General features: G+C 33.0%; 18 protein-coding genes and 2 pseudogenes across 20 annotated transcripts, besides 3 other annotated features; 12 read left to right on the top strand and 8 right to left on the bottom strand.

Moving 5' to 3' along the window:
- The first annotated feature begins 61 nt into the window (after positions 1-61).
- Positions 62-1,095: a mobile genetic element.
- Positions 1,096-1,140: 45 nt separating this feature from the next.
- Positions 1,141-1,817, bottom strand: TVAGG3_0373210 (uncharacterized protein; the record flags this gene model as incomplete). The annotated part of the gene is made up of 1 exon (XM_001314476.2): positions 1,452-1,817. One exon carries the CDS (start codon positions 1,815-1,817, stop codon positions 1,452-1,454), a length of 366 nt encoding a protein of 121 aa, XP_001314502.2.
- Positions 1,818-2,694: 877 nt separating this feature from the next.
- Positions 2,695-18,552: a mobile genetic element.
- TVAGG3_0373200 (uncharacterized protein) lies at positions 4,119-4,439 on the bottom strand (the record flags this gene model as incomplete). The annotated part of the gene is made up of 1 exon (XM_001314478.1): positions 4,119-4,439. One exon carries the CDS (start codon positions 4,437-4,439, stop codon positions 4,119-4,121), a length of 321 nt encoding a protein of 106 aa, XP_001314504.1.
- Positions 4,600-4,998, bottom strand: TVAGG3_0373190 (uncharacterized protein; the record flags this gene model as incomplete). Its single annotated transcript, XM_001314479.1, has 1 exon — positions 4,600-4,998. One exon carries the CDS (start codon positions 4,996-4,998, stop codon positions 4,600-4,602), a length of 399 nt encoding a protein of 132 aa, XP_001314505.1.
- TVAGG3_0373180 (protein of unknown function, DUF4106 family) lies at positions 5,048-5,902 on the top strand (the record flags this gene model as incomplete). The annotated part of the gene is made up of 1 exon (XM_051231854.1): positions 5,048-5,902. The coding sequence occupies one exon, from the start codon at positions 5,048-5,050 to the stop codon at positions 5,900-5,902; it is 855 nt and encodes a 284-aa protein (XP_051101584.1).
- TVAGG3_0373170 (uncharacterized protein) lies at positions 5,899-6,300 on the bottom strand (the record flags this gene model as incomplete). The annotated part of the gene is made up of 1 exon (XM_001314480.1): positions 5,899-6,300. The coding sequence occupies one exon, from the start codon at positions 6,298-6,300 to the stop codon at positions 5,899-5,901; it is 402 nt and encodes a 133-aa protein (XP_001314506.1).
- TVAGG3_0373160 (uncharacterized protein) lies at positions 6,326-6,940 on the top strand (the record flags this gene model as incomplete). The annotated part of the gene is made up of 1 exon (XM_051231853.1): positions 6,326-6,940. One exon carries the CDS (start codon positions 6,326-6,328, stop codon positions 6,938-6,940), a length of 615 nt encoding a protein of 204 aa, XP_051101583.1.
- On the top strand, positions 7,570-8,109 carry TVAGG3_0373150 (organellar and viral DNA polymerase type B; the record flags this gene model as incomplete). The annotated part of the gene is made up of 1 exon (XM_001314481.1): positions 7,570-8,109. One exon carries the CDS (start codon positions 7,570-7,572, stop codon positions 8,107-8,109), a length of 540 nt encoding a protein of 179 aa, XP_001314507.1.
- Positions 8,276-9,115, top strand: TVAGG3_0373140 (KilA, N-terminal/APSES-type HTH, DNA-binding family; the record flags this gene model as incomplete). Its single annotated transcript, XM_051231852.1, has 1 exon — positions 8,276-9,115. The coding sequence occupies one exon, from the start codon at positions 8,276-8,278 to the stop codon at positions 9,113-9,115; it is 840 nt and encodes a 279-aa protein (XP_051101582.1).
- Positions 9,395-9,868, bottom strand: TVAGG3_0373130 (uncharacterized protein; the record flags this gene model as incomplete). The annotated part of the gene is made up of 1 exon (XM_051231851.1): positions 9,395-9,868. The coding sequence occupies one exon, from the start codon at positions 9,866-9,868 to the stop codon at positions 9,395-9,397; it is 474 nt and encodes a 157-aa protein (XP_051101581.1).
- On the top strand, positions 10,248-11,203 carry TVAGG3_0373120 (annotated as a pseudogene). The gene has a single exon. A coding segment is annotated over exon 1 (956 nt).
- TVAGG3_0373110 lies at positions 11,505-12,272 on the top strand (annotated as a pseudogene). Its single transcript has one exon. A coding segment is annotated over exon 1 (768 nt).
- TVAGG3_0373100 (organellar and viral DNA polymerase type B) lies at positions 12,630-13,736 on the top strand (the record flags this gene model as incomplete). Its single annotated transcript, XM_001330502.1, has 1 exon — positions 12,630-13,736. One exon carries the CDS (start codon positions 12,630-12,632, stop codon positions 13,734-13,736), a length of 1,107 nt encoding a protein of 368 aa, XP_001330537.1.
- On the bottom strand, positions 13,928-14,785 carry TVAGG3_0373090 (uncharacterized protein; the record flags this gene model as incomplete). Its single annotated transcript, XM_001330503.1, has 1 exon — positions 13,928-14,785. The coding sequence occupies one exon, from the start codon at positions 14,783-14,785 to the stop codon at positions 13,928-13,930; it is 858 nt and encodes a 285-aa protein (XP_001330538.1).
- TVAGG3_0373080 (uncharacterized protein) lies at positions 14,810-15,100 on the bottom strand (the record flags this gene model as incomplete). The annotated part of the gene is made up of 1 exon (XM_051231850.1): positions 14,810-15,100. A coding segment is annotated over one exon (291 nt), but the record flags the coding sequence as incomplete, so codon positions are not given.
- Positions 15,115-15,540, top strand: TVAGG3_0373070 (uncharacterized protein; the record flags this gene model as incomplete). The annotated part of the gene is made up of 1 exon (XM_001330504.1): positions 15,115-15,540. The coding sequence occupies one exon, from the start codon at positions 15,115-15,117 to the stop codon at positions 15,538-15,540; it is 426 nt and encodes a 141-aa protein (XP_001330539.1).
- TVAGG3_0373060 (uncharacterized protein) lies at positions 15,568-17,142 on the top strand (the record flags this gene model as incomplete). The annotated part of the gene is made up of 1 exon (XM_051231849.1): positions 15,568-17,142. One exon carries the CDS (start codon positions 15,568-15,570, stop codon positions 17,140-17,142), a length of 1,575 nt encoding a protein of 524 aa, XP_051101579.1.
- Positions 17,173-17,631, top strand: TVAGG3_0373050 (uncharacterized protein; the record flags this gene model as incomplete). Its single annotated transcript, XM_051231848.1, has 1 exon — positions 17,173-17,631. The coding sequence occupies one exon, from the start codon at positions 17,173-17,175 to the stop codon at positions 17,629-17,631; it is 459 nt and encodes a 152-aa protein (XP_051101578.1).
- Positions 18,553-19,436: a mobile genetic element.
- A 621-nt stretch (positions 19,437-20,057) lies between these two features.
- On the top strand, positions 20,058-20,630 carry TVAGG3_0373020 (RNA polymerase II transcription regulator recruiting protein; the record flags this gene model as incomplete). The annotated part of the gene is made up of 1 exon (XM_001330507.1): positions 20,067-20,618. One exon carries the CDS (start codon positions 20,067-20,069, stop codon positions 20,616-20,618), a length of 552 nt encoding a protein of 183 aa, XP_001330542.1.
- A 279-nt stretch (positions 20,631-20,909) lies between these two features.
- Positions 20,910-21,685, top strand: TVAGG3_0373010 (galactose-binding domain-like family; the record flags this gene model as incomplete). The annotated part of the gene is made up of 1 exon (XM_001330508.1): positions 21,036-21,545. One exon carries the CDS (start codon positions 21,036-21,038, stop codon positions 21,543-21,545), a length of 510 nt encoding a protein of 169 aa, XP_001330543.1.
- Positions 21,686-21,919: 234 nt separating this feature from the next.
- On the bottom strand, positions 21,920-22,911 carry TVAGG3_0373000 (uncharacterized protein; the record flags this gene model as incomplete). The annotated part of the gene is made up of 1 exon (XM_001330509.1): positions 21,932-22,603. One exon carries the CDS (start codon positions 22,601-22,603, stop codon positions 21,932-21,934), a length of 672 nt encoding a protein of 223 aa, XP_001330544.1.
- Between the last annotated feature and the right edge of the window lie 47 nt (positions 22,912-22,958).

Raw genomic sequence — 22,958 nt, 5'->3', positions numbered from 1 at the left:
CCTTTCAATTTTAATGAATAAAATCATATTTATTCTTCTTTAAAACACTTCATTTCTTTAAGGGTGCACACGAGAGGATCATGTAAACTTCAGAATTTAGAACCTTATTTTTAGGCATTATCTTGGCTACCTATTTAGGCTCGAAAAGCAAAAAATATCAAAAAATACAACTTGACTCCATTATGACCCTTTCATGGAGGTAGTTTTTATCCGCTAGTATTTTCCCTTTGAATCTCTTTACAATTCGAAATCAAATTCAAATCTCAGTAGAAGAAAGGAAGAATCGACTTACTACGGTTGTAATACGAATAAATACATATATTTAATTATTTTACATAATAATTGTTTGAAGCTCATATTCCATCAAATTTTTAAATAAAAACATTAAAATGTTGAAAATGTTCAATATTTTAATAGGGTTTTGGCACTTTATTGAGGAATTACTACATACATAGTCGAACTGAACTTGATATTTTGAAATTTAAATTATTTATCAAAATTAAAATTTAACTTGAAATTTATAATTATTTAGTCATATTTTGCATAATTCTAAGTAGATTTTGTAAAAAATCAAGAAAGAAAAATTTTAACGTGCTTTATTTTTTCTTTTTTATAATAATACATATTATTATATAATTAACATATTCATAATGTTTCACCCTTTCAAAAATATAATCCTCCTCCTCTCAAATAAACGTACATACGGGTGGCCTCTTTTTTCAAAAAATTAAAATTTGAAATTTTGGGCTCAAATATTAGAGATTTTTTCAACCTTCAACGATATATGTTGTCTATATCAGACCTCCTTTCTTTTTGATACTTAACATTGTTCCTAAATCTTAGCCGTTAAGGCTGTTCTGAAAATATTTTTTTTCGACAAAAATCGAAAAAAATACTTAAAATTCAAAAATCCCTTAATTCCTGAGGATTTTGGAAAAAAGTTTTTACATGAACATGTGTATATTATATGAAGTATATTGATAAGGTAAAAATCAAATTTTATTGCATATTCATCGAGAAAATAAACTAACGAATCCCTCAAAATTGAGAGGGTAATCCTCCTCCTCTCAAATAAACGTACATACGGGTGCACCCTTAATTGTAGTGTTGCTTACTGCAACACTTAAACCAATTGTGGATTCCATTGAATGGCCTTCAATGGAATTCACAATTGGTTTAAAATTAGTTGATGCATATCCTATGTATGGTCCTAATATGGTCTGGCCAACCATATTCTAGTTGGAAATACATAGGATAGTATCACTAATCAATACAATACATAACAAAGTTAAATGCGAAAACAAAATCAAATTACAAAATCGTTCAAAACGAAGAATGAATACAAAAACACCTATGCACTGAGGCTGGCCACCTCAGTGCATTTCGAATAAACATACAAGTATATACAATTTAAAAAAAATATTTTATAATTTTTACAAAGACAAGAGCAACTATGTTTTCCAACTAGCTCCCTTCATGATCTTTAGCCTAGCGTCCATTAATTCCTTACTCATGTTTAAATTTGAACAAGTTAAGATGAGACGCTGGGCTGAGATTGTTCTTTCACAGCTTGCCTCCGCACAAGTGCAGCAAGTTATGCGGAGGCATATATTTGCGAACAATCCCCAATTTTCATCATTGATTTTAAAATTAAAATCAAAAATGTCCAAGCCACTTACAGTTCTTGATGTTTTAAAGATATGATTGTTATTGGCAATCATATCTTTAAATAGTTTAACTATATCATCAATCACATCATCACTACGTCCTCTTTTTTTGAGTTCGCTTGTGAACCAGCTAATTGCAGCATCAACCATCGGAGAATCACAGAGCTCTTCACCCTCAGTATCATCATTACTCTCATGAACTTCTTCCTGCTCATGAAGATCTTCATTGAATCTATTAAGATCCTGGGCTGGCCAATTGTGCTTCAACGAGGGTGCTGGTGGTTCGGTGTTTCCTTCTGCTTCAGCGGCGGCGTCTCCCATGAAGATTTCCCTGACATCTTCTATCGGGTCTTCCTCTTTCTGCCGGTAGTGGAACATCTTCACGTAGCCGCTTGTTGGGGGAGGGAATTCTCTGCTATTGATACTGTTCCTAGCAAACATGAGGCCTTTGGGTGTAATGATGTATGCGAATGCCCAAAGGCCTCCCATTTGCGAATGAATGGTCTTCTCAAGCAAGATGTCCCTAAAGATTCTGGCGAATCTGTTGTTTTCGGCATCAAGCTCTTCCAGGGCCTTCATTGCATTATAGATGCAGGGATAGACCCTGGAAAGTGGAGACTTCGGGTCTTCGAAGATCAGGACCAAGCTGGCGAAGATGACGGAACACTTATAAAGATCTTCTGTTCCGTCAGGAATGGAATGGAATAATGTCACCTTCGCCCGCTTGGTCCAGATAAAATGGAGAGGATAGATGAAGGATACCCATCTTGTTTCGACATTGGATGGGCATCTTGATCCAAAACCTCGACATGCTGGCGGCATATTTCGGCAACTTCCAGCAATTGATCCTTCAATGGTGAAATTGCTGGATGGTTCATTGCCGCCTTATAAGCATTGTGTACCCTGTGGCAAATACAGGGTACAACAATGAATTCTTTCATCCATTGCACCTTGGATAAGGCAAGGATGGAATTATCCTTACCAGTAAGTGCAGCCAATTGTGCTGTTCCTCCATCAACTATGACACAAGTTAGTATGGGTTAGTTGGGTATGGTGGCACTGCGAGCCTCCTTACCCATTATATGTGAATTTGACACTTTACAAAACCGTTAACGTATATTTTACAAATCAAACGCAAAAACCAACTTAACCTTAAATATTTACAAAACCACCAACCATTTCACCTCACTAACGAACTCACTAATGAAAAAATAAACGTTCTCATAAATTTTCTTCAATATCTTCATCGTCAATGTTAACTCTATTGTAGTCATACTTGAAGTCATAAAGTTTCTCAAGTTTTGAAATGCATAGTCTTGTTAACTTACCTTCATCATCATAAGTTTTTATAAAACTACCATGACAATCTTTATAAACAGTCAGTGTATAGTCAACTGGTCTAGGATGAAGTGTAAAGAACATGTTATACTCAGGAAGGAAGAATAAATGTTTAAATGTATGTTTGTTATATTTTTCGATTTGTATGGGTTGCTTTTGTTCTGTCATTTATATAAAAATAAAATAAAAATAAAATATAAAAATAAACTTAAAAATAAAATAAAAAATAAAATATAAAAATAAACTTAAAAGCTAATGATATCACTACCTTCACGCGTATGAAAACATAGCACAAAAATAAATTTAGGGTAGAAGGTTAGATCTAACCCGATAACTACCCTCTTTTCTACCCTGTTGAATTCATTGCTTTATAACTCTCTTCCTTGGTTTCTTTTTAGTTGCTTTCTTCACGTCTGTCTCCAACTTGACTGTCTTTCTTCTTCGTCCGTAATGATACCAGTTACTTCCACCAGTCAATGGGTCAAATGGTCTTTCGTAAGGGTTTCCATACATTCCATAGGGACCATACGGAAGAACTACTAGTGGAGAAGAAACATTTTCTTTAGTTCCATCGACTCTATTTAAATGCATTGTTTCACATTTCATCTGGTCATTAAAGTCTTTTGCGTGTTTTGCAAACTCATCGTCCTTTCCTAAAGCATTTTCTGACTCAGTCGCAACCAAATTGGATGCTTTATTTATGAGCCCTATTTTATTTAATCTTAACTTCTTTGCAACCCAGCCTCCAATCTTTCCTTTATTTGCATCTAATGTCTTTGAAACCCTTCCTCCACTCATTTTATTTACTGCGTCATAAGCTCCAAGTGCTTTTGCTCCAAATGCTAATGCTTTTGTTCCCATTGCGCCTAAAGCTGCCCAAGCTACCAATTACACCATATTAAAATCATCTCTCTTCAATATTATCTCATAAAAGTTCTCGTTACTTGAGAAAGTCAATGAAACATAAACGTTCTCACGGGCTTCGCCCTCACCGCTTTGCGGTCTATCTAACTTATTTCTTATATCATCTATACGCTTCAAAATGTCTGAACAATTGCTAACATCTTCTACAACAATTATTTCATCATGAGTGACCTTCAAAAACAAACTCATTTAATATGCTATTAAAATCATCTCAATAATGAGTCCATCCTTTCCATCTTTAGGTAGCACAACATCTTTCATTGAAGAAGGTTCGACAAGTCTTATGTTAAACTTACTGACAAAGTTTGTTATACTATAATGCTTCGGCGGCGAATACATGTAGTTTGAAAGACATAATATAGATTCTTCAGCAAATTCACTTATACTGGATTTTATAACAATGTTCTCACGAGACCAAATACCACCAATTGAAAAACTTGTAAGCAATCCTGCTGAACCTTCAACTGTAAACGTCGATGGTAACATTCCACGAAGGTCATCTATTGACATCGTTGAGTCACTGTATTTAAATATTTTCTTAAAGCAATCGTCATTATCTAACCATGCAATAGCTTTGAAGTTTTCATTCGAATATACATCTGCTTCATTAAATGTAAAACCTGACTTCTTTGCAGAGACGACTTTAAAATCTATTGAGTTTGTTTCAAAATTATATGCTATGGTAACTTCTGAAGGTAATGGATGTCCTTCCGCAGTAAGTTGTTCTCACTACCGTTTGAAGCTTTGTGTTAAAAACTTTCATGTCATCTCCTGTATCTAAGTTCACATACACAGCAACAGGGAAACTATCTTGCTTCTTTGTTTCATCATTATATCTCAAAACATTAAAGTTCTTCAATAATATTGTTCTTCCTGCTGGAATACTTCTAACTTGTCTTATTTCAATAGCTTTCTCACCTCCTACATACTCTACCCAGTGTCTTGGATATTCATAAGTATACTGACTTTCTTGAATTTTGGTTGGTTTCATCATAACATGTTCATAGTATATCTTTATACTCTTGTCAGTTAGACTCGGTGCTATGTTCTGAATATTTCTGACTTGCATTTTTAATGGAGATAAAATGAAGCATTTAATACATGACGTAGATGAAGACATGAATGAAACTACAGACAAACTTAACTCTTCTCTTATTCTTCCTTTCAGCAAAGATTATGAATTCTGTTCAAATGGTGTGTATTTCTATTGTGGAAAGATGGGTTCAGGTAAGACATTTAACCTCATTCGTCATATACTCATAACAGAGCGTTTAGGAAACGACTCTTACTATGACCAAATCATTATATCAGCAACTTCAGACTCTATGGACTCAACAGCGAAAACATTTATGTCAAAAGTTCAAGCCTCTGTCGTTAAAGTTCCAGACAGTGAACTCATTGAATTTCTTCAACGTTACATTCGACGTAAGAGAAAATATTATGCCATCGTAGAGTTCATACAGTCAGGAATGCAAAAGACTTCTGAGGAGATGGAAAGAATTATTGACAACCACCACTTACGTCAGTACTCAGGAGTTTACGATATGAAACGACTTACAAACTACATTCTATCAAAACTTTCAAAATACCCCTTCAAAAAATATCCTTCAAACACTCTGCTCGTTTGTGACGACTTCGCCGGAAAAGGTTTAGTGTCAAAACCAGACTCACCATTAGCTAACATCATAACTAAAGTCAGACATTACCATTTAACTGTAGCAATACTTATGCAAACATGGAGGTTTTTAGCTTTAAACATAAAACGTCTCATAACTGACTTCGTTATCTTTCAAGGTTTCTCATGCTATGACATTGAACTCATTTGGAAACAGTCAGGTATAACATTACCTTTTGAAGAAATTTGGGAAGCATATAAGTCTCTCATCTCTCCTCGTTCATACCTTGAGATTCATATCATGACTAATACCATTAAAGTCAAAAATATTCCATGGGAACGACCAACATTGTTTTAAAGTTTAACCTTCAATTGACTGATGGTAAACAAATTCCATGCATCTCTGTCGCCATTTCTGTTAATATTTTTGCTGTCATTCATATCATCCACTTCCCCATCCGTTAGCTTTTGAGGATATGCGTTAGAATAGCTGTTCTTAAATGAAGGCTTTTCACCTTTGAGAGCATAAACTCTATAACTTTCTGCATACTTTATGTTTGAACCTCCTGAGCCATCATTGACATAAATTTTTATAGGCTTCCACCCTTTGTTCATGTTCCTGCTTCTTCCCTTAGCTCTTTTGTTCAGTAGTTCTACATCTTTATACACAGAACCTGTCTCAGTGAATTCAACAATATTTTCATTCGTTAGCTTTACATTCAAACCCTTGTCGAGTATATTGTTCATTTCATACATATAAAAGGTTTTTATTCTATAAGAAATGAGAAGCAAATCCATCTTAGCTGGTGCCGTTAATGTTCCAATTGAACCAACATCAAATGTTGACTCACGAACGACAAACAATATTGTCATAAAGAACTATAGTTCAGAGTGTTTGAAAGAAAAAGAACCAGAGCTGAAATCCGTGAATTTAAACACAGCTTCAAACGCTAACGCTACATCAGATGTTAAGTTAGAGTATCCACCACTGGACCAAATTCTTTCAAGAGAAGCCAACGACAACCCTTACACAAATGTTCAAACAAATCCTTCAGATAACGTAGACCATTACCTTCTTCAGTTATATCAAACTATCTTACTCAAAGACGATAAGAAGCTTTTGACAAATCTTATAAGCAAGAACCAAATAATTCTAACAAAGGAGGACCTTGAAAATGTTATATCACGAATAACAGGAAAGCAATGTGTCATTGACTATCTCGACCCTGAAATCGAATGCTGTGGTCAAACTCCACTATTCATGAAAATAGGTAACATCCGCATCATTGAAACACCAGGAACTACAGGAGTTGAGTTTAAGTATAAATATTCGAACGAGTATACAAAACTATCTACTGACTATAAGCTTTGTTTGAAATATGTTTTAGTAAATTAAAGCAGTCAGGACCTTCGGTCTTGGCGCTTTGCGCCGTCAGTCAAAAAAATTTCAAGTGAGCAATTTGTAATATCTATCCAAAACTTCTTCAACAGTATCGAACTCATCTTCATAATGCAAACCTAATCTTATTGACTTGGTGCAGTTTTCACTAACACAATATTTTTCTGTTCTCTTGACTGACATAACTAACTCATTTGTTTCATCAAACAGCAACAACCAAAGTTCATGACCTAATACATAACATTCATACTTTATATTTTTAGCTCTGAGTTCTCTTGTAAGCTGTTGCATTTAATATTTTCTAAAAAGTCAACTTCAACAGTCATTCGCACTGGTGCCTTCAGTTCTACAGGCTCTCCTTGAAAGTCAACAAGTCTGAATTGCATGTCTTTCAAATTATGAGGACTAATGCGAACCCATTTACCTAAATGAGTTGCTATGACAGGAACGTTTGGAATGAACATTGAATTTACTTCATAACAGAAAGACTTATATTCTACTGAACCTTTACTATTAACTCCTGAAATACCTGTGACATTAGCTATTTTTGACTCAATGTACAAACAGTTGCCATAACATACATATGGAACAGATTTCATCTCAATCGTTTTGTCAACACTTTCGACATGGTATATAAGAACATCTCTGACATATATAAATCTGGGGAGTTTAAGACATACGACAACTTTGTTTCATTAGTTGCAAAATGTGTATGGCAGATAAGAGATAAAGATAGAAGAGGTAAAGTATGGCATGAACAGATAAAACCAACTGCTTTTGAGTTAAAGAAAACCATTGACGCCTTAGTTGTTTTAGCAGGTAAGGTTTCAGAATATAACGCAAAAATGAATCCGCAATGTTCTAAATGTAAAGCAGCAATGAGGAAATATAACTATTCAGTAAAAGAGATAGAACGTATGAGAAACGACTATGCAGATTTAAAGAGGGAGGCAGAGAAACCAGCAGAAGATAAAATGGACATGTTAGAATTTCTGAACAAAAACTATCCAACTGCTGACGATTTCCTTCTATCTGATGTCAAGAAGAAGTATAAAGAAACTTTCGGTATCGTTAAAATTTTTGATATATTAACTGAAGAAATAGAAGCTACAAAACTGTTTAGAGTCTCACGAATTCATAACGTTTACCATGTAAAACGGTTATAAATAATGAGGGTAGAAATGAGGTTAGATATCGAGTTAGATCTAACCATCTACCCTAAAATATATTTTTATTGAATTCAGCACAAAAATAATGAATTTCATTAAGACAGAAAAAATAAAGTTAGTTTTTATTTTTATTTATTTTTTTATTTTGTATGTAAAGACAGTAATGTCAACATTAGAGAACACAACAACTGCTATCGTTCATGAAGTCATAAATGAAGAATATGAATACATACAGTATAACAAACAGTTACGTCTCATTCGTTCAGTCAAAGACGATATGTACCAAATGCAAAGTATAATGAATGCTCTTCGTTCTACAAAGCAATCATATCATTGGTTTGAAAACCAACAGACAAAAGAACTTTTAGAAGAATTTCCTCATATGATTGCTTCCCTCGGAAAACCGAGAGAAGAGATTCCGTACGAAAATCGCAAGAATTTGGCTCCTGGTTTGAAAGGTTATTATGTTCATAGACTTTTAGTAAACGCTGTAGCAATGTGGGCTTCACCTCGTTATGCTTGTTATATTTTCATGATGTTAGATGAACTATATAAAGCAGAACGTGGAGAGATGGAAAAGAAACTTCAAGCAAAAGATGAAGTCATTGAATCCAAAGACAAAAGCATACAGAAAAGAATACCGCGTTCAGTACCAAAAGGAAAGGAAAAGAGTTATAAGTATATGATATATACTGAAGAGATGGAAAATGAAGAAGATAAAGATATGGTTATGTTGCATTTAGTGAGAAGAAATAACAAGAGCTTTTATGACTTCGCTAAGATATATAAATCTGATAGAAACTGGTTCTATCGTGAAAACTTACCGATTTCAATGACTCCGAATGAGCAGATAAAGGAAATTGTCAAAAATACTCTTCCTCAAACACACTATGACATCAAAGGTTGCACAATACTTACATTCAAAGAAGACTTAACATTACTGAAGGAAAAAAATAACAGAATATTTCGACAACTTCAAAGAGGAAGAATAAAAAAAATCTAAGCTAATTTTATTTTTTTTATAAAATTTTATCTCATATGAAAGAACATGAATTTAGAATATTCGGAACTCATGACAGAAGAAGAGAACAAACAACATGTAAAAGATTATGCAAAATTTCTGAAGACATACAAAGCATTTAAACAATATCTAAATGCTTCTAAAGATTATGCAAAATTTCTGAAGGTATATAAAGCCTATGAAAAAGCGTATGAAAAGTTTATACATTGGGGAATTGTTGTAAAATATCGATATGAAGACTAACCAAAAATATATTTTTGCTTAAATAACGTCAGGGTCTATTTCTTCAACCATTTCACTTCCTTCGTCAATGTCAATAGAAGCTTCTTCAACCTTTGGTAAGAACTTTTGTATAACATCTTTGTTCGTTATTGTTTTCAGAGATGAAGGATAATATTTCACATTTGTTTCACCTTTCTTATATTCTTTCTGTTCGGAAAGATTTAAAGCAATACTGAAGAAGTCAATGTTAGAGTTCTTTATGACAGTATAGTGTGTTTCTTTGACATTCACGAAGAAACACTTTTGTTTCAAAACTACTGCTAACTCTTGTGAAGTATAACGTTTGCGGTCAATGACGATAGCTAATGGTCTGACATACTGACCAAACTTAGATTCTTTCACAAACTTCTTGTTAAAGATAACATTAACGTTTGCAGCACCATTGAACTCATTCTTGATGGCAGTAGCGAGAGCATTGTATGAAAAGAACTTGCAATCTTGCATGTGTTTCATTAAAATAAAAATATTAAATTATTTTGAAAAATAACTTAAAAAATCTAATCTAATTTTTTCAAAAAATATTTTTTTTATTTCCTACTAAAGATGTATCGGAAGTTGTCTAAGTTAGAACACTCGGAAATAAAACAACTTCTTACAGAAGCTAATATAGATGTTGCAAAGCATTACGCAACAAACAAAAAAGCACTCGCTGACATCCTCAATGACTATAATGGTGCAATAAGTTATGATAGAATTCATGAGTTCATAAAGCCGCAACGCGGCGAGGACGAAGTCCATGCAAGAGCATTTCCTTTAAATGACGTTGCTATTGACTTATATCATAGACGTTCAGTACCTCATGAAGTAAGAAGAGAAATGTTTGACATAACAAATGCAAACGTTGGTGAAACAAGAAGAAGAGACGACACACTGAAACAACAGAGAAGAGAGATGTTTAAGAGCGCTATAGAACAAGTTCGCAAAGCTAACGATGTCATTCGTTCCATTGACGACAAACCAAAAGAAGGTGAGAGATGGTTAAAGAAAGATGAAGAGAATAGGAAGAGAAATGTGAAGTCAGGCAATAGACTCATTGACTTTAACATCGAAGCTTTAGATGAACCAAACAGAGACTACTTACACAAACATTTCGGTAAGGTTTTCATGAGACTCTTAGAGAAAATTAAAATAAACTCACAACAGAGATGGATGGTATGTTATAAACTTGGTGGAAAGTATGATGTTCTACGTTAAACCTCAATAATATTGGAACATTACTACATCAGCTCTTGAAGGAGAACTTTATATCAGAGATAGAAGCAAATGCCGCAGGTATTGTTGAAATGCACTATGACTTCTTCTTGACAAACATAAAGAATCTTACCGAAATAAAAATGTATGATTTAACAGAATATGAAGGCTTAACGATGTCAGATGTAAAGAAAGGCAAACCAAAAAAGAGACCATATAGAGATGAAAGCACACTGACAAATGACCAGAAAGCCATTTTGGAAGCTCTTAAGCAAACAGGAAACCCAGCACTTATAGAAAGCTTTTGGAAAGATAATGGTGAAAAGAAGTTTTATAAGAAGAGAAGCGGTCAGTTCTGGAAGTATCTTTGCACATTACCTATAAATCTTGAGCGCTACCAAATCTTCAATGAATTGAACAAAAGAACTGCAGCACTTATGACAGAAGACAATTGTTTCGTTTATGCTTGCATTCAGGCTGGAGTAGATGGAGAGACTATTGACCACATGAGAGAAGTCATTCGTGTTAGAGACTTTCCTCAAAGTAAAGTACAAGAAATTTCTGACGCAACAGGTATAGCATTTAATGTTACCATTGGTTATTTCAATAACTCAAGACATAATGAAATAAAGAGATACATACCAAAAGAATGTAAAACTATTCGAACTATTGACTTACTTCTTGTTGAAGACCACTACATGCTAAACGAAAGATTACCAATGACAACATATTTCATTCGCAACTATATAGAAATCTTGAAGGAGTGTGGTGAAATGAACATTGAGAAACAAATGAAGATTTATACAAAGAGAGAGAACAAATATGTAGTTCGTTATGATAGAACAACACCGTTATGGGATGTTATGAAAACATTGTGGGAGTGCAAATATTTCGAACCTATTTCTTATGGAGAACTTTTCACATATACGACTGACTTATATAAACAGAACCTTGCACCATTTAAAGATTTGACATATGCTCCAAAGTATTGTGTACAACTGAAGAAGAAAGCCGAGTCAAAAGAAGTAAATAAAAATAAGTGCAAGTTCATTCCTGAGCACGTTTTCTTTGCTGACTTTGAGTGTAGCACAGACGGCTTTCATAAAGCTTTTAACATCTGTTATGACAGTGAAGATGGTTCAGTGAGTGAAAGCATTTGGGGTCAGAACTGTGCAACAGAATTTTTGGAGCGACTTCCTGACAAGAGTTTAATATATTTCCATAACCTCAGTTATGACATAAACTTCATCTTAAGACACATGACAGAAGTGAAAGGAACTCCCATCATTAAAGGTTCACGAACAATGCAAATAACTGGCTTATATAAAGGAAGGGCAATTATTATAAAAGACTCTTACAGTGTTATAAATAAGAAGCTTAAACTATTTCCTGCTATGTTTAACTTACAAACAGGACCGAAAGAAGTATTTCCATACAACTACTACAGCAGTGTTTTGTTAGCAAATGACAACAGAACTGGTGTCATTTCTGAAGCGTGTAAGTTTATCCGGGATGCGGATACATTCATGAAAAACATAGATTCCATCAAAGGTTGCAGAATAGATGAAAACCACTTCGACTTAGAAAAGTATAGCACATTTTATTGCAAACAAGATGTAAGAATTTTAAGAGAAGGTTTGTTAAGTTCCGCAATGACATATTGAAAGAATTTGATTTAAACGTTTATGACTACGTTAGTATTTGTTCAATTGCTAACAAATTATTTGAGAACAGAGTGTACTTCCCGAATGGAAATTTATATGACCTCTCAAATAAACCAAGAGAATTTATTTCACGCTGCATTCAAGGTGGAAGATGTATGCTGTCAGATAACATTAAACAAAAGAGCGAAAAGAAACTCATTGCTGACTTCGACGCTGTTTCATTATATCCATCAGCTATAGCAAGACTTTATACTTTAGAAGGTATACCGAAAGTATTGAAGAAAGAAATGTTAAGCACAGAGTATCTCATGAGACATTTATTCGATGACGACCAAAAGGAACCCATTGGTGAAAAGTTTATGTCTGGCTTCTTTGTTCTCATTAAGATAACAGAGATTGGAATACATAGACACTTTCCTTTAATAGTTTGTGACCCTGAACTAAATCCAGAACTTAACGTTCCCAGAAGTTCAAACACTTGCTGTTTAATGTATGTTGACCATATAACATTACAAGACCTCATAAAATATCAAGGTGTCAAATGTGATGTGTTGCAAGGATACTATTACGATGGAAACAGAGATATTAGAATAAGAGATGAAGTAAAGAAGTTGTTTGAGTTAAGGTTAAAGTATAAGAAAGAAGGAAATCCTTTGCAAGAAAATATAAAGCTCATTCTGAACAGTATTTATGGCAAAACTATTCTATCTCCTATTGAGTCAAAAATAACCATAGTAGATGACAAAGATGCTATAAGATATGCTATAAGAAATTACAACCATATAGTGAAGTTCGAAGGTTTGGATGGTTCAGATAAAACTATTTTCAAGCTAACGAAAAGCATTTGCAGACACTTTAACTTCTGTCCACTTGGTGTAAATATTCTATCAATGTCGAAGAGAATAATGTGTGAAGTATTCTGTACTGCTGAAGACTTAGGAATGGACATCTTTTATAGCGATACGGACAGTATGCATCTCTACAATGAAGATATCCCTCGTTTAGCTGAAGAGTTTGAGAAACGTTATGGAAGAGTTCTCATTGGTAAAAACCTTGGTCAGTTTCATAGTGACTTCGCAGAAATAACACCTGGAAAACAAAGTTTAGCATACAAGTCAATATTTTGTGGAAAGAAGACCTACATAGACTTACTCACTAACGATTTAAATGAAGTTGCATTTCACTGCAGAATGAAAGGCGTGAAGCAAGATGTTATTGCTTTAACCGCTAATGAAATGTTTCCTGACTCTGTTCAGTGTTTCTATGATGAAGATAAAGGTTTAATGGTTCCGCAAGGAAAATTTGACAAAGACTCTGAGTTCAGTGTTATGAAGTTATATAAAGCACTTTATGACGGTCAAGAGATTGGATTTGACTTATGTAAGTCTTCTAGTCCTTGCTTTGCTGAAAAGTTTAACTTCTCAATAACGACTAAAACAAGCTTTATTCGTAAGTTGAAGTTCTGAGGTCATTTATTTTTGTCAGCAATGAGGTCATGAATGAGGTCATGAATGAGGTCATTTATTTTTGTCAGAAATGAGGTCATGAATGAGGTCAGCAATGAGGTCATGAATGAGGTCATTTATTTTTGTCAGAAGTGAGACCATTCATGATAAAAATAAGCCGCTAGCGGTGAGGGCGAAGCCCATGTGGTCATTTACAATACAGCAATTGTAGAGTTTAAGAGTTGAGCTTCAATGTAGAGACAGTCCTTATGGTCTGGAGGTAAGAACACTGGGCAGTTATGGTCATGAGTGGAGAACATGTCTATCCAAAACTCACGATTGAAGCCAGTTAATTTATAGTATTTAGGATTTGGTAATGGTGAAGTTCTTGTATGACCAATGAACTCATTTTCAACTCCCTTACTTAAGTTTGAATATAATATAGCTTGCTTTCTATCCCAAATGCCAGGTGTTACAATCTTTGAAAATTCATTTTTCCTCGGAAGCATTGCATCATAATTGAAAACATTCTTGAAATCATCACTTGGTTCAGAGATTTGAAATCTTATACGTAATGGATTTTCTTTCTCTTTAGCGACTTCATTGAATGGTGAGAATACAACAAACTGACAGTCATGTGTTCCATCTTCATTTTCATTAAATTCATAATGAAAGTCTATAAGTTGTGGCCGACTACCTTCTTCTTTCAGTTGTGCAAAAAACACACGTAAAGGCTGTAAAGTTTGTACTTCAATGTTGAACTTTTTCTCGAACATCTCATTAAATGAAATCATACATTGTTGCAATGTTGTATCGTCTTTAAAGTATTTGTATATGTGAATGTTTTGGGCGCTTAAAGACTGTTCGTCATTTTCTATCTCGACTTGAAGTATAAAGTCAACCTTTCTGAAAGCACGTGTTATATACATAGATGTTATGCCAATGTACTTCTCTTCATTTATGTTCACAATCCAGTCTGTTGGAAACTTAAACGTTACTCTGTTCCCCTTTATTTTGACGTCAGGGTTTTCACTACTGAACGCAACAGATAAAGGTATTTGTCTATACATTTAATTCGGATAAAAATAAACCATTTACTCTTTCTTTGCTTCAGCTTCTTTAGCTTTTGCTTCAGCTTCTTCTCTAGCTTTCTTCGCCAGCAAACGTGGGTTCTTTTGTCTTCCAGCAGCTAATGCAGCAAGTTGTTTTTCACTAAGTTTTCTCTTTGGTCTCTCTGGCTTTTGTTCTTGTTTTTGTTCCTTCAGTTCGGATAAAATTTGCTCGCGAATTTCTTTCTTCAATGCTTCAACATCTATGACCCTTGGGTCTTGTCCATATGACTTGTCTGAGTCATTTGACTGCAGATAAAAAATAAAATTAAAACTTTAACCGATGTAAAATGAGCTTGTCAAAATCAGAGCGAGAGTCTATTATATTAAATGACGCCAGAGGAATACAACATCCTTTCTATTATGTAAGTCAGAGTAAAGATGGTAAAATATATGTAAGAAAAAGAAAGGTTCCATTAGCGAATACAGAGAGCGACAACATTAAGGTGTATGGTAAGGGTGAAGTCCATATAAAACCTTCTATTCAAACTGAAAAGTCAATAGAACAAGAAGAAAAGAAGCCAGATGTTCTTTCAATAACGAACCAAGAGCTTATTGCAAAGTTCGTGAATTTCATTGAGAAGCAAACCGAGTCAAAGAACCCTGACCCACCAGTGAAAGAAGTTGAGACAAAAGAGAATGTACAGTTCATTGAAAATGTCAAGAAACAACTTCCACCACGAATGCCAAGAAGAAGAGTGAGAATAATGAAGTAAATAGATATTTTTATCCGAAGTAAATACATGCAGAACGAACAGTTAAACGAATTTACTCCAGCAGAGCATATTCATCAGATTCGCTCATATTTCGATATCATAGACAATGCAGTTCAAATTGGTGACACTAATAGAAAATATTCTGACGCAAAGATTCCATCACAACCTGGAACTGCTAAAGATAACACATGGGTAACATTCAATCTCTCACCTCCTGGTGAAAATATGTTGGACCTTTACAATACATTCATTACGTATAAAATGGAAGGTCAATTTATTGCAGATAAAGAAATTGGTTCAGGTTCCAATAAAACAAACCCACCAGGATTTTGGATTGGTTTCGATGACGCTTTCTATGCAGTTGCTGGATATCAAATCCTTGCAAATGGTCGTATTGTATATTCTCAAGACAACGCAAGAGAAGAAGCATATATAACTTCAAACTCACAAACTACCGAACAAATAAAGAAAGTAGATGTTTTCTCAAAGACTCGACATGAAGATGTATGGAGTCATTCGGGAACATGCAGAACAGGACAAATTGTTAGTGGTCCAATTACAGCAGGAAAATCATTTGATTTTAAGCTTCGTTTAAGAATTCCTGTTAGAAAGTTTTTACCATTAGAAGCTATAAGATTTATTCCTGCATTTGCTGGTAACATTCAGCTTAAAGTAAAGTTCAGTAGCGACGCCTTACAATGCACATCTATATCTGTAAATGATATCATTGCTTTCAATCCAACTCTTAAAGTTGCATTTGCTTCAGATTCAAATCCACCGACAAATAAATTTGTTCCATGGAATGAACCATTCACTATGATAACGAAGGCAATAGAAGCTAGTGGAACAGTTACTATTACAACTGTAACCCAGCAACTATTTCGAACAAAGATGGATTTTAATGAATGTTTCATTCATCCAAAGTCATTCTCTTTAGACCCTAACATTTATACAGAACTTGTAGAACATTATACAAACGAGGCTTTATGTTTTCCTGTTAAAGTTATGGATTGGATTCCTATGGACGGTTCATTCTCAAAGAATACAGATAGTTCAAGTGCAACATTTACAGCAGCTTATACGCCTATTAAGGTTAAAAGTATTTGGGCACTATTTAGAAAGAAAGACAACTATTATGTTAATTTTGAGAACCCTAAGTTTAAATATCTTCAGCTTTCCATGGGAGCTTATGGAAATATACCTGCAGAACCTGAAAAATCATATGGACCTGTATTTTATGAAATGGTTGCGAACGCTTGCAATACAAACAATGATATGATTGGATTTAATGAAGATGTTATGAGGTCATTGGTGGATGATGGTAGTGTGGAACATAAATGGGATAGCTATGACAACACACATTTCTTATGTGGTTTTCCAACTGAAGTGGACTTTTGCTTCCAGCAAGGTCAAACATCTACTGCTCCAATAACATACAAATTGTCTGTTAAAGGACCTATTGAACTAGCAACTGAAAACGTACCAAAGCCACTTATTGGATTTATGAGGGATTGTTGCTTTGCAATACAAGTAAGACAGTCAGGCATACCAATAATAAGACTTGACGACTATAACTTAGCAACTGACGACAGTGAGGAATAAAGGATGAACGTTTATTTTTAAAGCTTATAAATGAGTTCTTCATCAAGCTCTCGTGAACCTTCACCATCTATGAAACAAACTTTACCAAACGATTATGGAGCACCTATTGAATATTTCTTACGAGCTGCACAATGGCAAAGAGCAGTCTCACCAAGGTTAGGTGTTCCACCAGCTCCTGTCGAAAATAGCATTTGGTCAAGTCCTTATATAAACTATGGTCTCCCACTAGGTTTGCTAGCTACAGCAGGAGCAGTAATGATGTTGAAAAGAAATAAAGCAAATGTTGTAAATAATACTGAAGTAGCTGAAGTTAAACAAACTCCGACACCATCGCCAAAACCAACGCCTTCACAAACAACACCTTCAATGACTCCTGAACCTATGGAATTACAAACTCCTGTTCAAAAGTCAACTCCAAAACCGACTCCAACATTTAAACCAGAACCTACACCACAAATAAATCGTAAAACTCCTGCGTTTCCTTACTGAAAAAATAACGTTATTTTTATTTAATATTAAAATTTTTATTTGATTGAAATGACAAATAAAGTCACTGAAGCAATGAAACAAAAGTTTTTGGTAGAATACATTAAATCAGGAACTATTCCAGAAGGTTTTTGCATTCATACTATGAAGGATGGTAGAGTTCAGTTTAGAAAGATAAAGCAACCATTAGATAAAGAAGGAATTTTGAGAAAGATTAAACTTCATGAGGACAACATTGCTGAACTTAAGAAGAAGTTAGAAGAGTTGGAGAAAGCAATGAATTCAACAGGGTAGAAATGAGGTTAGAAATCGGGTTAGAAATCGGGTTAGATCTCACCACTTCACCTAAATTTATTTTTGTGCTATGTTTTCATACGTGTGAGGGTGGTGATATCATTTATTTTTTATTTTATTTTTTAAAATTATTTTTATTTTATTTGGATGTAATGACAGAACAAAAGCAACTCATACAAATCAAAACATATAACAAACATACATTTAAACATTTATTCTTCCTTCCTGAGCATAACATGTTCTTTCAAATACATCCGAGACCAGTTGACTTTTCATTGACTGTTTATAAAGATAGAAATAGTTATATCATTAAACCATACGATGACGAAGGTAAGTTATGTAAATTGTACGTTAAGAAGTTAGAGAAAGTTTATGGCTTCAAGTATGACTACAATAGGGTTAACACTGATGATGAAGATATTGAGGAAAATTTATGAGAACATTAGTGAAGTTGTTAGTGAGAACGATAGTGAGGTGAAATTGTTGGCGGCTTTGTAAATATTTAAGGTTAAGTTAGTTTTTGCGTTCATGTTGTAAAATATACGTTAACGGTTTTGTAAAGTGTCAAATTCACAAGTATTGGGTAAGGTGGAACGCAGTGCCACCATACCCAAGACTTGTATACTAACTGCTTTATTTTACGAGTTTCAAATTTAGATCTGAACCATGTTGAAGATCTTTCAAATCAATACGACAAATACATTTGTACACACTAGCATATTGTAGCAGTTTATATTATAAATAAAGATTCGCTTTATTTTACGAGTTTCAAATTTAGATCTGAACCATGTTGAAGATCTTTCAAATCAATACGACAAATACATTTGTATACACTAGTATATTGTAGCAGTTTATATTACAAATAAAAATTCGGTATTTATTTTTATAACTTATTTTTTATTACATAGATTTTAATTCTAACCGAAAAATATTTCTAATCTATTTATATACATGTATTTTACTTAATGACATTGATGATATATGCAATTTATATGCACGTTTATCAATTATCAATATGAGCCATTGTATTGTTCATGGTAGTAATATTTGAATTTTAATAGTTGTTATCAACACCACGTAGCTTTTTGTCCTAAATTTATACTATTTGGTTCCGAAATAAGATTATAAATTTTTAAATTTAAATTCGACTTTTAAATACACTACTGATCGATTGCTTATATTGAGTTTCTGCTTTGCAAACAAGTTGAGGTTATAATTGTAAGTTTATTTGTATGAAATAAGAAATAATATATGTGACATTTGGATTTTATGCTACCATTTTTCTAAACAGGTGGTAGTGAGTCATTCACTTAAATATTGAGTAATCTTCAATAATGTGTAACGAAGATTTCTCTGAAACCATTAAAATAACGTATATAAATAATCGTATGTCAAAATGTGTGCCTATTTCAATTTTGCACACATTTTGACAGAAATTTGAATGAAATTTAGAGGTTTTTCTTCAAATTTGAATGATGCTTGTCAGAAAAGTGTCAAAATGTGTGCAAATGTGTTCATTTTATTCATCTCATATTTCATTATTTAACCAGAAAAACAATTATTTATAATTATTTTCCAAAAGTTTCTTCAATTGAATACTTTCAATAGAAATGATTTGAAAACATATTTTAACCTTGTGTCTTTTGTGTCCATATGAATGCATATCAAGCCCTTCATAATTAATGACCTTAAATTTATAGAGATTTATTAGTGAATTATCTTATATTTCTAGCTGTGTTATCCTCTAATTCGGTTTCTTTTCATGAAATACCAATAAAAATTACGCCGGTGAGTAATATAAATCAAGACGCAACTATTCAATTTTTGAGAGAGTTTGCGAATTAAAACGGAATGATTAATAAAAATATATATTCTTGAGAAATTGATATTATTTGATTTAGAATTTTGTATATTATTATTTCCTCAGATCTAAATTCAATATATTTTTGAATACTCAATAAATCATTTAAAATTATTTTATAAATTATTAATATGTTCTTTATCTGATACTAAATTGATATCCAATTTCTTTGGAAATTGTTTTATTCCTCCCTTCAAATCTTCGCATTGAATTTATATTTGACATCTCAATTTCTTTGAAAAGCCATTAATTCAATTAGATTATCATTAATTCAAATTTTTTAATGCTTGGAATAGAAGAGGAAACTATAAAGAGCAGGAAATCCTTGAGACAGAAATTTAGCGCAGATGAAGATAAACGCAAAGTTGAGCTAGTTAGTGTTTATGGCAATCATTCATGGAAAAAAATTGCGACATTAATGGAAGGCAGGAATACACGCCAATGTCGCGAAAGATATATTAATTACCTATCACCAAACCTTATTAATGGACCTTGGACTTCCCAAGAGGATCGATTCTTAATTGATAAGGTGAAGCAATTTGGTCAGAGTTGGTCGAAAATTGTTAAATATTTCCCAACAAGATCTGATGTTAACATCAAAAACAGATACGCCCTTCTTGTTTCTAAAGGTAAGGCTCCAAGGTTTAAATCGGAAACCCACAGGACCAAAAGTAAGAAGGCGGAAACAACTGTGCTCAAAAGTGAACCTTGTGTATCTATTGAAGAAATATTTGATACATCAATCTCTGAATTTCAAGAATTGAAATTGGATTCCAAAAATGATTGCCCATTTAATCTCTCATCCGAAGAATTATTTGATTTATCTTTTTATTAGATTGGTAAACCGTTGTAATTGTATGAAAATTATCTTTTTAGTTCAGTTTCAAAATAATCTTAAATTTAATGAATAGTTTCCTTAATTTCATGCTTGATAAGCAGTCTTATGAGTTACTTTTCGTAATTACATTCTTAACTTGAACTTTGTCATGTCAAATGATGTGTAAATTTTTGAAAAGTAAAATTATAATCCGAGATTTCGCTAGTAAGAGATAAATGAAGTAAGATAGCATGATTGGTGTAATAGTCTTATTCATTTTCGTCACTTTTCTAATTACAAATGATTTCCTTTTTATTTGCACTGACAACATCAGTACTAGACTCAAAGAAAATATTCAAAAATGTTTTTAATGATAATATAATTGTAATAGAAGTCAGTGGTAACTCAAAACAGTACATAAATGGTACTAAACAAATGACAAAACCAGAATATTCCATATACCCATGGGACAAGACATACGATTGGTGCTCAAGCTGTGGAAAGACATATGACGACCATCAATTTATTTCATTTTCCTTGCGTGAAAAGAAATTTAAGATTCATGGTTATTACATAAGAGTCGGTTGCTGCAATGAAGGATGCTGTTGCGAAGATAACTATTACTCATGCATTGATTGCTGCTTATATTCATGGGCCCTTCAGATTTCTAATGATAATCAAACATGGCAAAACCTTCATATCGTCGAAAAGGAGCAAAACATGAGAAAATGCAAAGATAGATCATATGACTTCGACAAGGAATACATTACGAAATATATCAGATTTGAACAAACTCAGCCATGCCCTGGATATCCTTCTTGCCTTTCAATTAATAGAATTGAATTTTATGGCGAAGTCGTTAGTGAAGATTCAACCAACGAAGACGTATTCAGTCAAAATGAGGAAGATGATGTAAGTATCATAGGTCATTTCTCAAAGAGCTAAAAAACATTCAAGAATTTACCTTTTTTTCTTTTATTTCCTCATATTTCTTTCGGAATATCAAAATTATAATTTATTTCTTTGATTTTTATTTAAAATCCTAAATAAGATTTAAATACGTACTAATTCAAATTAAATTTGATCTATTAGTCCATGAAAGAGAAAAATTATAAAAATTATAAAAATTTATTTTGAGAATGAAACGACTTGCAATAAGAATAATTATATAGTAACACAAGTGTGAATGAATTGTATAATTCAATCGAACTCTTTTGTTTTATTGAATAAAAAAAACAAAAATGAACTAGATAAATTGTTTGTATTGATGATATTTCTATACATCATTGCTTAACATATAGAAAAATGTTCTAGAAATCAAAATAAAGTGTTTAATTAAATCTAACATTTCCATTCTTTGAGATATGACCAATAATACTAACATCATCATCGTCATCATGGTATGAAACGAAGTCTTCTTCGCGTGAATTGTCATTAACAACTTCACCAATCAAATCAAATTTATTTATTGCGATGCAAGGAGGATCTCCAGGGCATGGTTCATTCTGGATCAGTCTAACATACTTAGTAGTATATTCACGGTCTAATTTATAAGTATTCTCGTTGCATCTCCGCATGGATTCATCTTTTTCAATGCGATGAACTTCTTTCCAAGTTTTGTTGTCATCGGAAACTTGTAATGACCATGAATACAGACAACAGTCAAAGCAAGTAGTAGATTCGTCTTCGCAGCAGCAATTCTCAGATGCGTAGCAGCATCCGCATCTGACAAAGTAACCTGTCAATTTAATTTTCTTTGATTGCAAGGAATATGTAATCCATGGATGATCACTACTCGATTTTCCACAATTTGAACACCAATCGTAATCTTTATTCCATGGATAGACCGAATATTCTGGTTTTGTATATTGGAATGAACCATTTATGTATTGTTTTGAGGATCCACTTACATCTATTACTATAATTTTATCATGAAATGCTTGTTGAAATATCCCATCTTTGCTAGAATAAGATTGACAATTTAAAAAAAGAAAAGAAATCATGAATATAAAAAGTGACATTTAAAATCTTTTGTATTTGATTCTATAATAACATTATCATTGGAATGGACTTTTAAGTGTATGCTAATTTTACGATTTTTAGTCAGCCTTATAATATTTTCAAATCAAAATTCATTCTTTGTATGAATTTATCTTAAATGGAACTTATAAATAGTATATCTCAGATTGTTATATAAATTGGTCTAATAAATTAGATGAAAATATCAAAATTGTGGTAATTTAAATCAAGGTTGATACGATTTGGGCGAAACAGATAACATCTTTTCTGCATTTCATTATACCGTTCTAAACCAAATTCTAAAAAGGATCTATAATAAATTTATCTTAAAATTTGTTC

The sequence above is a fragment of the Trichomonas vaginalis genome, chromosome V, assembly GCF_026262505.1.
Source record: "Trichomonas vaginalis G3 chromosome V, whole genome shotgun sequence".
Lineage (NCBI taxonomy): Eukaryota > Parabasalia > Trichomonadida > Trichomonadidae > Trichomonas > Trichomonas vaginalis.
This window is presented reverse-complemented; position numbering and strand designations above follow the sequence as displayed.